Source organism: Sorex araneus, chromosome 6, assembly GCF_027595985.1.
Source record: "Sorex araneus isolate mSorAra2 chromosome 6, mSorAra2.pri, whole genome shotgun sequence".
Classification (NCBI taxonomy): domain Eukaryota; kingdom Metazoa; phylum Chordata; class Mammalia; order Eulipotyphla; family Soricidae; genus Sorex; species Sorex araneus.
The window spans coordinates 156,625,763-156,639,020 of NC_073307.1; the positions used below are offsets into that span (position 1 = coordinate 156,625,763).

The 13,258-nt window shown below is 38.5% G+C and overlaps 1 protein-coding gene across 1 annotated transcript; it reads right to left on the bottom strand.

Moving 5' to 3' along the window:
- Window positions 1-4,212: 4,212 nt before the first annotated feature.
- Window positions 4,213-4,794, bottom strand: LOC129406036 (olfactory receptor 1440-like). The gene has a single exon (XM_055143779.1). It carries the CDS (start codon window positions 4,792-4,794, stop codon window positions 4,213-4,215), a length of 582 nt encoding a protein of 193 aa, XP_054999754.1.
- Between the last annotated feature and the right edge of the window lie 8,464 nt (window positions 4,795-13,258).

The window sequence follows — 13,258 nt, forward strand, 5'->3', positions numbered from 1 at the left end:
CTTCTAGTTATGGATCAGTTGTTTTACTTTTAGTTGTCAATTCATGGAAAAATCATGTTTAGATTTTTCATAGAGATTTAGAGTAGGGGAAAACAAAAAGCACCTTTTTCAAACTTAAGGTAGGACGAGAAGAAAGTGGTCACAAAAAGGACAAAAAAAAGGAGAAAAAGAGGGAGAACTGGAGAAAGACCCTCAAACTTTGAAAAGAAACTCCATAAATAACCGTGAGGAATACTTGAATCTCCTTCCATTCACTTCACTTAATTTGGTTTTCAAATTTCACAAGCAGAAAAACACATTGTTTTGTAGTCCAAGGCAAGAAGGAACTCACATAGTTCAATGATTCTAAAGATTTCACTTTTCTATCTCTGGATTCTATAAATATCTTGAAAATTCTGTTATAAGATAGAAGAATTAGATAATAAAGATTGAACATCTAATTCTAATTTTGTGGAAAACACAATCTATTCATTTTTGAAAATGTGTTGGTCTATGTTGGTCTTTTATTCATTCCTCTCATCCCTTTTTTCGGAGGTAGATATTGAGGATGATAACCAGCAGAAATATGTTCAGTACTGTAGGATAACATTGGGTTTATCCTTTCAGCCTTGCCACAGGGAACTTAGTTTACCTTAGACCAATGTCCTTTCTGTATGGACACAGAAAGACAGTTAATGTTATGCTTTGTAACTTGGGAGCTGATTGACTCCAATAATATTTACTCCTGGGCATCTGCTTTCTCGACTCAGTTGTCCTTAGTTCATAGCACCCCAAAAGCACGGTCCCGATGAGGGACGGAATGGACCCTGGGAAGCTGTGAGCTACCTGGGCATCGAAATGGCCCAGGCCAAAGTGCCACAATACTCAACTATAAGTTGAGAACATGGTCATAGACAAATGCTGTCTTGATCCAAAAGTAACAAGGAGACTAGGACTCTGATGGGGTTAGGAAAACTAACCTGGCCTGAGGACTGTGGTCTGGAATATATAGTGAATGTCCTCAGGAAGAACCAAAGTTGAAGTTTGATACATCTCTTACTGTGCTCATACAGGATGACATTGCTAGAAATATTTGAACTAGATTTACTACAACTATTTAAGTGGATTACTAGCTGAGGAAGGAAGAAAAGGACACACCCTGACACACCCTTTTTTGGACCCCAGCCTTGAGCAGATCTCCTAGTTATCTGGAGTAATCTTCTTAGATGAGATCTTTGTTAATCTCCTGGAGAATTGGTCTTACCCTTCTTTGTTGATTTGTTAGTGTTCAACCCACCTTTGTGTCACCACCCTATGTGATTGCTATATAAACTAAGACTGGGAGAGAGCATGGATGGAGACAGCGGAGACAGAGACAGCAGAGACAGAGACGGAGACAGCAGAGACAGAAGAAGAGACAGCAGAGACAGAAGAATAGGCAGCAGGACACAGACAGAAGATACAGCAAGAAGAGGCAGAAAGAAGACAGAGGCAAGAGAGAAGACACGGAAGCAGAGACAGAGACACATTGGAAGAGACCAGAGGAGAGACTACAGAGACAGCAACAGAGATAGAGACAGACAGAAGAAAGCACAGCGGCACACATAAAAGCAGAGCACAAGGAGGAGCCATCCTGATCCAGTCCATACACAGCGTCTCGAGAGCACTGAATGCGAGCGGCAGGCACAAGAGAGAACTGCCGGGAGAGCCCTCGAACAACACAACACATCACATCACACATCACCGCTTCACACATGCGTGCCTTTGTAAATTTTTACACAGTACTATGCTTAGATCTTATTCCAGACTCTTTATTACACTTACAGACGCTAGCAGTTATGCTAGAAGGATCACAGATCTTCTTATTAATATTTTCCTCAACTCACGGTTAAGATAAAGGCAGTCTTGAAATTTTTTAAAACAGTATTCACTATTTCCTCCTCCACCACTCTTTTCATTCTGTAACCACTATATTAGTTTCTCAAACCTCAGAGAAGTGTAGCAACAACACAAGGAATTTGAAGCAGAGATAATGAGTTCAAAAACAACAAAACAACTCAAGTGAGCCTTCAGAATAGAAGCTAACATACAGAGTTCAAGAGGTGTCTCTAACCACCAACTGACTTTAAACAAATGGCAGTTATGTCCTGGGATGGTGAAAGTCATTAGAAAGACTTTACTTTTCACTTTACTTTCAGCTGAGTAGTATCCCATTGTATCCCATTGTAAGTACATAGCAAAAAGCCTTTACATACTCTAAAGCCTTTGGTCATTTGGAAGGTTTTCAGATCTTGGCTATTTTAAACAGTGCTGCAATGAACACAGCTTTGCATGTGTCTTTTTTTATTTAATGTTTTATGTTATTGAAATAGTTGCCAAGAAGTGGGAAACAGTTAAACAGGGAACAGGGATACAAAGCTGACTTCTTTATTTTTTTCTTTTCAGTCACACTTAGTAGTGCTCATGGTTTACTCCTGACTCTGTGCTCAGGGATTGCCCTTGATGGTTCTGGGGGGCGGGGGGCAATATATGGTTACAGGGGTATAAAATCAAGATTGGCGAAGTACAAGGCTAGTAAATACCTTTCCCTTTCTCCTTTCCTTAACGCTGACTTTGAAGTTACTTAGATAATTTGATGGTGACAACAAAACATATTTTTAAAAATAAAATATTTTCTTTTCGGAATAACATAGATGGCACTTGAAGTAACTATACCGAGTAGAGGGCTGGTTGCATAGATCAGGGGTAGTTAAAGTGCTTGCTTGGAATGCAGCCAACTGAGGTTTGATCCCCAGCACCACAAATGGCCCATCAACTACCACAAGTGACCCCTAGCAGAAAAAAACAGAAGCAGCACTAGGTGTGACCCAAAATCCAAACTACTACTACTACTACTACTACTACTACTACTACTACTACTACTACTACTACTATTACTACTACTACTACAACTACTACTACTATTACTACTACTAAATATAAAGAAAGATGAATAAGAAGAGTTAGAAGGCAAAAGGCAATGACTAAATGGCTGCAGTCCTATGTGCAACTTTGAGGAGCAGGGCTATGGGCACTGGAGCAGGAAAACCTCGACCTTGCAAACTGACCCTGAGGCGAAACTTCACAAGTGGGAGGAATTGCACGGAGATAGCAAAACATGGTGCCTCCATCTTGTGTTAGTTCTTGAACCTCACTCAACCCCCTACTCACACATGTCTGTCACTGTCACTGTCATCCTGTTGCTCATCGATTTGTTTAAGCAGGTATCAGTAACCTCTCTCATTGTGAGACTTATTGTTACTGTTTTTGGCATATCCAATACACCACGGGTAGCTTGCCAGGCTCTGTCGTGCGGGCAAGATACTGTGAGTAGCTTGCCAGGCTCTCCGAGAGGGGCGGAGGAATCGAACATGGGGTCGGCCACGTGAAAGGCGATCACCCTCCCGCTGTGCTATCATTCTAGCCCTAAAAGCAGAAAACCGTCACATATGCCTTAAGGAAGTCATCCTACCTGCAACATTCAGCCATGAAGGGGATTAGACCCGGGACAAAGCAGAGAGGAGAAAGTAATAGACAAACAGTGTTATTCGCTAATATCATTGGGCTTCCTGTAAGCCAAGACTCTCTATAAGGATGTGTGCATTTGGCTGTTGTTGAGCTGTGATCATTGAATCTGCTTGTAGAGGTGCCTGCTCTCCTTTGTCCCGAGAGCAGGTTCCTATCCTCTTCTGGTGTGCATCATGTCCAGCCGTTTTGGAGATCACAGTTCCCCAACATAGCATAGAGAGCAAAGAAAGAAAGAAATTTAAACCACAACAAGATAATTTGTTCTCTTAGACCAAAATGGTGGTAACCAGAGGAGGAATAAGGGGGAAGAGATCAATCTTACCATGATGGGTGCAGTGTAATAGAGACATTTATTTCAGTTTACACAATCCATGATAAATGATGATAATTTTAAAAACTATACTGACTAAAAATCATTCATTCAAAAGATAATTTACAAAATAAACATAATGGAACCCAGGAACCATATTTTCACTTTTCTCCATTCTATAATTCCAAATGATAAACAATTTTTTTTTACACCTGTATCTTCATTAAAAAGAAACAATACATAGAAAAACATACATTGTTGTTCTTTCTTTTAATTTCTAACCTATTAAAGCAAATAATTTTTCATTATATAAGTAAGACATATAAATAAAACATTATGAATTATTCATCCTGAGGTTAATGTCTTGACTTTTTTAACCCTCTCTTTAATGCGGCCTTGATATCCTTGTTCCTTAAACTATAGATCAGAGGGTTCAACATGGGGATAATAAGAATGTAGAACACTGACAGTATCTTGTTCTGTTTATCAGAGTGGCTAGAAGTAGGATTCCCATACACAGCCAGGGATGTGCCATAGAAGAGGGTGACAACTGCCAGGTGGGAGGCACAGGTGTTGAAGGCCTTGAGACTACCTTTGACTGAGGATCTTTTCAGAATGGAAGCTGCAATGTAACCGTAGGATAGCAGGATGATTAGCAAAGAAACAAACCCAACAAATGTTGCTAAAAGAAAAAGAATCATTTGGCTGATGAAGGGACTGGAGCAAGCTAAGACAACAATCTCAGGAACATTACAAAAGAAATGTTGAATGAAGTTGGGCCCACAGTAGTACAGATTAAATGCAGAAATTGTCTCAAGTAAGCCACAGAGGAGACCAGTTCCAAGAGACCCAGCAGCCATCATCCTACAGAGCCCAGGCACCATGATGGTTGAGTATTGCAGGGGGTTACCAATGGCCACGTATCTGTCATAGGCCATGGCGGCCAGGAGGCAGAACTCAGCCTGACCCATCCAAGATACCACAAAATACTGGGTTGCACAGGCCATTAGGGAAATTGTTTTTTGATCACTCAAGAAATCTGCAAGCATCCTGGGATTGATGGAAGTAGAATAACAAACATCTATAAATGAAAGGATACTCAGAAAAAAATACATGGGTGTATGCAAGTGGGAGTCCATCCTGATGAGGGTGATAAGAGTCATGTTTGAAATGAGGGTCACAAGATAGGTTCCTAAGAAGACTGGAAAGAGAATTAACTGCAGGTTTCTGTCAGATGTGATTCCCAGGAGAACAAACATGAAACCAGATGTGTGATTGCCCTGCCCTTCCATGGGCATGCTTGGCACCATCTCCTGAGAAAAAGACAAGAGAGGAAATGGTTTTGTTCTTAAAGAAGACACATACATAAGTATTTATTATTTTTTTAGTCAGACAACTGAAAAAAATTCTCTATTTTCTAGAAATATTATGTTAATCATTCTTGTTTAATTACAATTTACCAGCAAACATTTTGCATAAATAGTTTCATTCTATGCTTGGACGGGGGATGGGAGGTGTGCAAAATAGGTAGTTCATTCTCATCAGAACAATATTCCATAATTTTTTAATATAAACTAGAAGAGAGCACAAATGCACTCAACCACTTACCAAATACTATGCATTTGAGTTCCCACAGTTGGGGAAATAGAAGAAATTAGCACATCCATAGTATAATGGATAAGCCTCACCCTGGGAAAAACACCTAACACCTACATAGTCATTTTCTCTCTTCTGCGAGGCAATTATATGCCAACATAAGATGTGCTAATTTCCTATTTTCCCTTTTAAAATTTCAAATATATGAGGTTTGGAAATTTTTTGTGTTTTCCTTTTCAAAATTACAAATATGTGAGATTTGGAAATATACCAAATTGAGATAAAACTGTCATGTACCTACCTCTAGAGTGAAAACTAATCACTCATTGTCCTGACAGTAACTAACTCAGTATTTGAAAATGTCTCTATAGGAGTTATCTTGAGAACAATTAATATTTAATTTATAGCCAGGATGTGAACAATGGTGAATCAACAATTTTGTGTTCATTGGGCCTGGAGAGATATGGGAACACTCTCAAAAATTGATGTGATAAGTCACACCCAAGTAGAAAGGTTGGAAATGGAGGTAACCCGATCTGTTCATTGACTCTAGGAAGATCCCTCCTTCGACAGAAGACAAAGTTGAGGGAGATTTACTGTACCTTCCTTGCAGGCATATATTGTTCTACCTCAAATCATAAAGAGTTATTGGGACTGGAGAGATAGTGAGTAAGGTACTTGTCTGGCCTGGGATGGATCCTCTAGTTCACAGCCAAGAGTAAGCCCTGAGCAGTTTCCGGTGTGGCCGCCGCACAAACCTCCAAACGTCCCCCTCAACAAAAGACTTTCCACTTTAATTATCTAACATCTGGTTCTTGATTATACTTGAGTTAGTTTACTTGAGTTAGTTTACTTCTCTAATATTTTGGTAAATTCCAGGACTGCAAAGACACAATTGCAACCAGTTGTCACCTTTCCATAGTTTGTGGTATGTTTAATTATCCTGGAGACTATTGGAGACTCTTCATGATTCCAGGCTTAAGGATCCTCCTACAGAAAACAGTGACTTATCTCAAGTCACTGAGGCAATACACAAGGGTATTTGAAAACCAAAGCAGAACTGAATCCTCTTTGTCTTTTTTCAGTGAACTCAGCCAGGAAAGAGAAGCACCAAATCTTCAAGTCAAATGGTAAATAACGCAAAGAAGTTTTCAACAGCCTCTTTTGGTAAAACAAGTTGTTATTTTCTCTGATGGTCCTTAGGCCATCTGTACCAAAGCAAACACAACTTCACTCAGCAGACTTAAACTTCCAAAAATGTAGGTGGAGTCACTTTCCACTTTAAGAGACAATGTGGAAACAATTATTACACAAACATTCTTAAGCTAAAATAGAATAGAAAAATGCTGATTCTCATCAGAAAAGAGTCTCAAGTCTGCCATTTTATCCATGTGCAAAGTTTAAACATTTCTGAATGCCAACTTACTTGACTTTAAAATTTATATTATACTAATCAAGAGTATCCTGCCCGCACGGCAGAGCCTGGCAAGCTACCCATGGCATATTCGATATGCCAAAAATAGTAACAACAAGTCTCACAATGGAGATGTTACTGGTGCCTGCTGGAGCAAATCAATGAATAAGAGGATGACAATGCTACAGTGCTACAATAATATATACTTCAAAATGGTTCTATTATAAAATAAATGAGATGCAAGCAAGGAGGCGAGCACGTTTTCTTATGAACAGAAAAACCTCCAATTCAATAACATGGTCTTTGGCTCTTTCTCCAGAGTGATAAAAAAATAACTGTGTTTCTTTCCTGATTTTATTTTTATTTTTACTCATTTTATCTTGATTAAAGTACAATGCTATTGGGAAATGATAACTGGACATGAGATGGGTACTGAAAGGAGGTAAAGTGATGTGCATGATACCCTTTCAATAACAGCATTTTAAATCACAGTGCCTAAAAGGAAAAAAGAGAGAGGGAATCAGAAGAAGGGAAGAGAAGGGGTTGCCATAGAGGTAGGCTGCAAGGTTGAGCTGGGTACAGGAGGGAAACTGGAGATATTGGTTGTAGGAAATACTTACTGGTTAAGGGATAGGTGTTAGAGTATTGTATGATTGAAAATAAGTCGTGAACAATTTTTTGACTATGTATTTCAAGTTCATTCATATACAAAATTAAAATTTAAAACAAAAAACAGCTAAAGTAGCTCATTTAGTATATAATGCTGCAATCCAAGGAGGTCTCCTCAGCTTTGCTGACACCCCATGTATCCCGGAGTGTAAGAACCTCCTCACCAGCTGAGCCCAAGTCAAGAACACAATCTTAAAAGTCACTTTGGGGTTTTGAAGTCTGAAATTTTGAGAAACTGGTTTTGTTATACTTTAGTGTCATTTCCTTGTTAGCCTTTGTTGATCATATTATTCTCATAGATTAAATACCACCAAGTACCACAGTTCAAAAATTATATTCTCAGGAAATTGCTTGATCAAATCAATATCCAGTTCACAGCTCAGAGTTATGCCTGATGGTTTAGATTACAGAAGTGCTATTCCCTCCTGGTCAGAGTGCTTGAAAAAGGTTAGGTAGAAAAAGATCAAGTAGAGATTGAAGGAATGAATGATAAGTAGTAAAGAATGTATTTAAGAACCATAAACCTTTTTCCTCATAGGTCTAGTGATGAAACCATAGATCACTCTTTTCTCTATATCTTGAACTCTCACCTTGACCAAGTTGACCCAGGAAGAAAGAATTCTTGCCAAAGGTTGAAATTGTCGATATTGTACTCCCCAAGATTTCCAGAATGGGTTTGATTAATTCTCAACTGGAAGCGGTTAGCCATGAAACAAACTCCACTCACAACAAGAGAGGTGTCTGTAGCTGGGGTATCTCTAAATGGTGTTAATAACAACAGAAGTGGGCAAAGAAAAGACAATTAAATGGAGGAAACTCTCCAGGTACTGGCTCTCTGGAGTGCTGGTTGTTATGGAGGCTTTATCACAAACCTGAGATTTTTCCTTGTCCCCTCTGGATTCATTATCCATGTCCCCATAGTCCAATCATTACACCATGGCTAAAGATTTTCTTTAGCAAACTTGAACCCAGTAAAGGTGGAATGGACTTGGAGAAAGTCCCATCATTACCTTTATCTTCCTAGTGAAAACCCACAGCAGAGGTGATAAGTGAGTGGTTTGTGCAATATCAAACATCTAGCTGGTAAACAGTTTAATGACAAATTAGCTAGGAGAATGGACATTGCCTTGTTTACTTTTATTTTAGTTTATCCTTATTTTACGTTCAGACAGACTTAAACTCCGCCTCTTGCCCCAAATCAATCATCACAAATAATAGCTCTGTGAGATGGTCTTGGCATCATTTTTCATTTATCCTGTGAACATTCATGAAGGAAGAAGTGCAATACAACATATTTGAGACAGGTAGACAACTATCTCAATGAATCACCATCAGGGACAGTAGACTTTCCCAGTCTTGGATGAAATCTGATTTCATGATGATTTTTCTGATAAGCACAAACTATCCTGCTTTAAAAGTGCAGATTAGCAAATTCAGGTAGAATTATCATTCATTAATTGTGAATGTTGTGGGCAGTAGCAATGTTGCTTCAGAGAAACAAGTGCTGGACAGAGATTCAAATTTTCTAAGTTTTATGAAGTAGTTCTAAATATATAATACACATCTGTCTTCTGTTAATAGTAGGTTTAATTTATAGTCTTGGATGCAAAACTTTCCTATATCTAGTTTTTTATTAATTTTTTATTAAAATATATTTTAAATAATTGCCTAATTTTTTGGGGGAAAAACAAGCTTATTTTTCCATCATTCATAAGAATTATATTAGTTTTTAGCAAGGTTCCATTTTTTATTTACACGTCAACCAATATTCTTTCTTGGAAGAATTGATGTGAGTAAATAGTTAATTTTTTATTTAATAGATCAATATATATAATTATCCTATTAAAAGTTAAAATAAGTTAATTATATGACTGGACATTGTTTAGATAGTTTTAGAGGTAAGAAAATAAATGTAATCTCAAACAAAAATAATTGTTTTTAGACATGCTGCCGACAAACAATGTCAATCACCATGTAGTATTTCCATACCTTCTGTGCATAATCATAAGTCCTAATCTATGAACATAATCCTATCTTTGAAGATAATAGTCTTTATTATAATATATCAAATTATACATGTTAATCATTTTTAATAATATTTTTTATTTTGAACTTGACACTTTGAAGAACCAGTTCTTTATTTCATTACCTTTTGAATTATTTATGCTCATTTTACTAATTTTACTTAAACGTGTTAATGTGGTAAGCCTTCAAAAATTGTTCAAGGAGTTAGACCCCAAATACTTTATGTATCCTCAATATCCTTAAAAAAGTTTTTGAGGGGGGCCACCCCTGGTCATGCTCAGGGCTTACTCCAGGCTCATTGCTCAGGGATTATTCCGACCATAGTGGGTGCCAGGAATTGAAGTCTGGTAGCCCAAATGCAGCATTATCCACTGTACCATTGCTCAACCCCCCTTTCAAAAAAAGCTCTAATGAAACATAGGTAAAAGGAGAAGAAGAGCAGCAGTGTTGGCCGATGTGGCAGAAGCCAGAAAAAGTATTCACAATGCTCGCCTGTCCTTCAACAACTACAAGTCCCAGATGACTGCCTTCCGATGTCCTGATGGATCTATCACATCTTCCAGAAGGGCAATGGAGAGGACTATTCATGACTTCTACTCAGATCTCTTTGACAACCACATCCACCTGTCCACAGACCAAATTCCGCAGGATAGATATGTCATTCCCAATGTCCTCCCTTCAGATATCCTATACGCCATTTTGTCAATAAAGACGAGTACAGCATCCAGTCCAGACAAGATCAGACTCGAACACCTGAAGAATCTGCCACCAGTACTCATCAATACACTGGCTCGGCTCTTCACTTGCTACCTGTCTGAATGCAAGGTTCCATCCCAATGGAAAACCAGCAGGACCGTTCTGTTGTACAAGAAGGGAGACATACACAACATCGGCAACTATCACCCAATCTGCCTGTTGTCTGTCATCTACAAGTTGTTCACTTGAGTCATCCTGAATAGAATAGGCAGAACACTATATGAAGGACAACCATGTGAGCAAGCCAGGTTCTGAAAAGGATTCAGCATGATCGACCATATACACACATGACCAAGCTCTCAAGTTTCACGAGAATTCAAGATGCTGCTCTGTCTAATGTTAATCAATTTAAAGAATGCCTTTGATTCTGTTGAGACTGAAGTGGTCATCGAAGCCACAGCCAAACAGGCATTCAAACTCAGTATATCAAGATCCTCCGACAGCTGGATTATGGATTTACCACCAGGATCTCACCATTCTACAAGGAAGTGATCATTGACGTAAAGAGAGGGGCTTGGCAGGGTGATACCATTTCACCGAAACTCTTCAGTGCCACCCTCAAGAACGTCATGCAATGACTGGAATGGGAAGGAATGGGAGTGAAGAAAGATGGTCGGCAACTACACCACCTCTGCTTCGCTGATGACATTGTTCTAATGACACCAAACATTAGCCAAGCGGCACAAATGCTGGCTGACTTTGAACTCGAGTGTGGAAAGGTCTGACTGTCAATTCCCAGGTGAAGATTTGTGGCCAAATATATCAAGAGATTTGCCCAAACTAAAACAGTAAATTGCAAAAGACAATTTATAAGATATACATACATTTCCTTGTTTATGAGTATCTTTGGCTATAAATATATAAAATAAATATATAAATGTATTTTTCTACTACCTAACCTATATCAATCTTCACAGCAGCTCCAACTTAGAGATACATGGATTTAATATGCTTAAGAAAATTGAGGTAATAGGTAAAATTAAATAAATTTATTAAAATGTTTTTATTTATCATGGTAAAAAAAACCCAACACAGTCAGTATCAGCCAACCTCTCTGAAATCTGACTCCTCTACTTGCTAAGCATGTGATCTTGAGCAAACTTTCTTCTCTAAGCCACTGTTTTATCACTCATGAAAAGGGCTTATTAGTAGCAGATACCTCACACAGCTGCTTTTCATAGAATCAAGTCTAATAATGAGTAAGAAACACTTTTCAGCGTATGTAGTACCATATGTCTTCTATTAATAGTAGACATAATTTCTGTGCTCTAGGTTGGAAATCTTGCCAGCATATCATGCTGCATTATTAAGTTTTCATCTCACGCGATTGTGAAATACAAAAAGTCTTAATAAGAGAAAAGACAACAATCAGGTATAAAACCAGTTACCTGGGACCTGAGAGATAGTACAGTGGGCATGGCATTTGCCTTTTCTTTTTTTGCAACCTATCAGCTTTAATCTCTAGCACCAATATGGCCCCCCATATTGCTCAGGATCTTTGAATAAAGATCCAGGAGTAAGCCCTGAGCATAGCTAGGTGTGGTCCAGAAATAAAAAACAAAACATAAAAACAATTACTAACACTGAGGGTAGAAAAGAACAGGCTACAGAAGACATAGAGGCAGTGGTGGAGAGTTATGGCACTTTGTTAAGATGTGGAGGGGGTATAGAAACATAGAATATTGATACCATAAGCTTTAGCACTATTTAACTATCTAAACTAAAATAAATTTTAAAAATTAATTTTAAAAGCATGTCACTCCCTTGGATTGGAGCGGGTAGGGCATTTGCCTTGCACATGGCCTACCTGGGTTCAATTCCTCCATCTTTCTTGGAGAGCCTCGTAAGCTACCTAGAGTATCCCGCCTGCACGGCAGAGCCTGGCAAGCTACCCGTGGTGTATTCAATATGCCAAAAGCAGTAACAATAAGTCTCACAATGGAGACGTTACAGGTGCCTACTCATCCAAATCAATGAACAATGGGACGACAGTGCTACAGTTCTATGTCACTTCCTTATGTGTACTATAATAATATTCAGATCAATAACATAAAGTAATAGCGTTAAAATAAATAATTAAAAAATTATATTGAATCAAAAACAAGAGCAAGATAGAAAGGGAAAAAGAAAGAAGGAAAGAGTAACCCCATTTACATACATTGTTTTATTAAGTTATTTCATCTGTTTTTCTACCTGGTATTTACATAGTCTTGGAAAGTACAAAATAATCTGAAGAGCTTTTTTTTTATCAGGAACAATTTGAACAGGATTACTTTTAACAGATGTTACTGTTTAATAATTATTACTATTATTGAAGTTTCTCACTTTCTCTAGAAGCTGGCAAGTTATTAAAAATGCATTGAACCTGAAGGACCTTCATGACCTCTCCGAATCTTGTGAAACTGCTCAACTATAACTGTGTAATAGAACTCATTACTTCTTGTTCTACCTTAAGTTTGAAAAAGGTACTTTTTGTTTTCCCCTGCTCTAAGTATGCACTATAGCACTGAAGCACTGCCGTTCCATTGTTCATCGATTTGCTTGAGCGAGCACCAGTAACATCTCCATTGTGAGACTTGTTGTTACTGTTCTTTTGGAATATCGAACACCCTACGACTAGCTTGACAGACTCTGCCATACGAGTGGGATAGTCTCAGTAGCTTGCCGGGCTCTCGGAGAAGGACCGAGGAATCAAACCTGAGTCAGCCGTGTGCATGGCAAATGCCCTACCGCTGTGCTGTCACTCCAGTCCGTAAGAAGAATAATTAATCTGAAATAACATGGATTCAGGAGAGTGTAAGGTGGCTACTGTACTATTTTCAAACCAACCTGGGTTCGATTCCTGGCACTGAGCTTCCAAGGAGACCTCTGAGTACCACTGAGTGAGGTCTTGGAGGACCCCAACACTTTAGGGGTGATTCAGGCGCCCTTGCACTACAGTG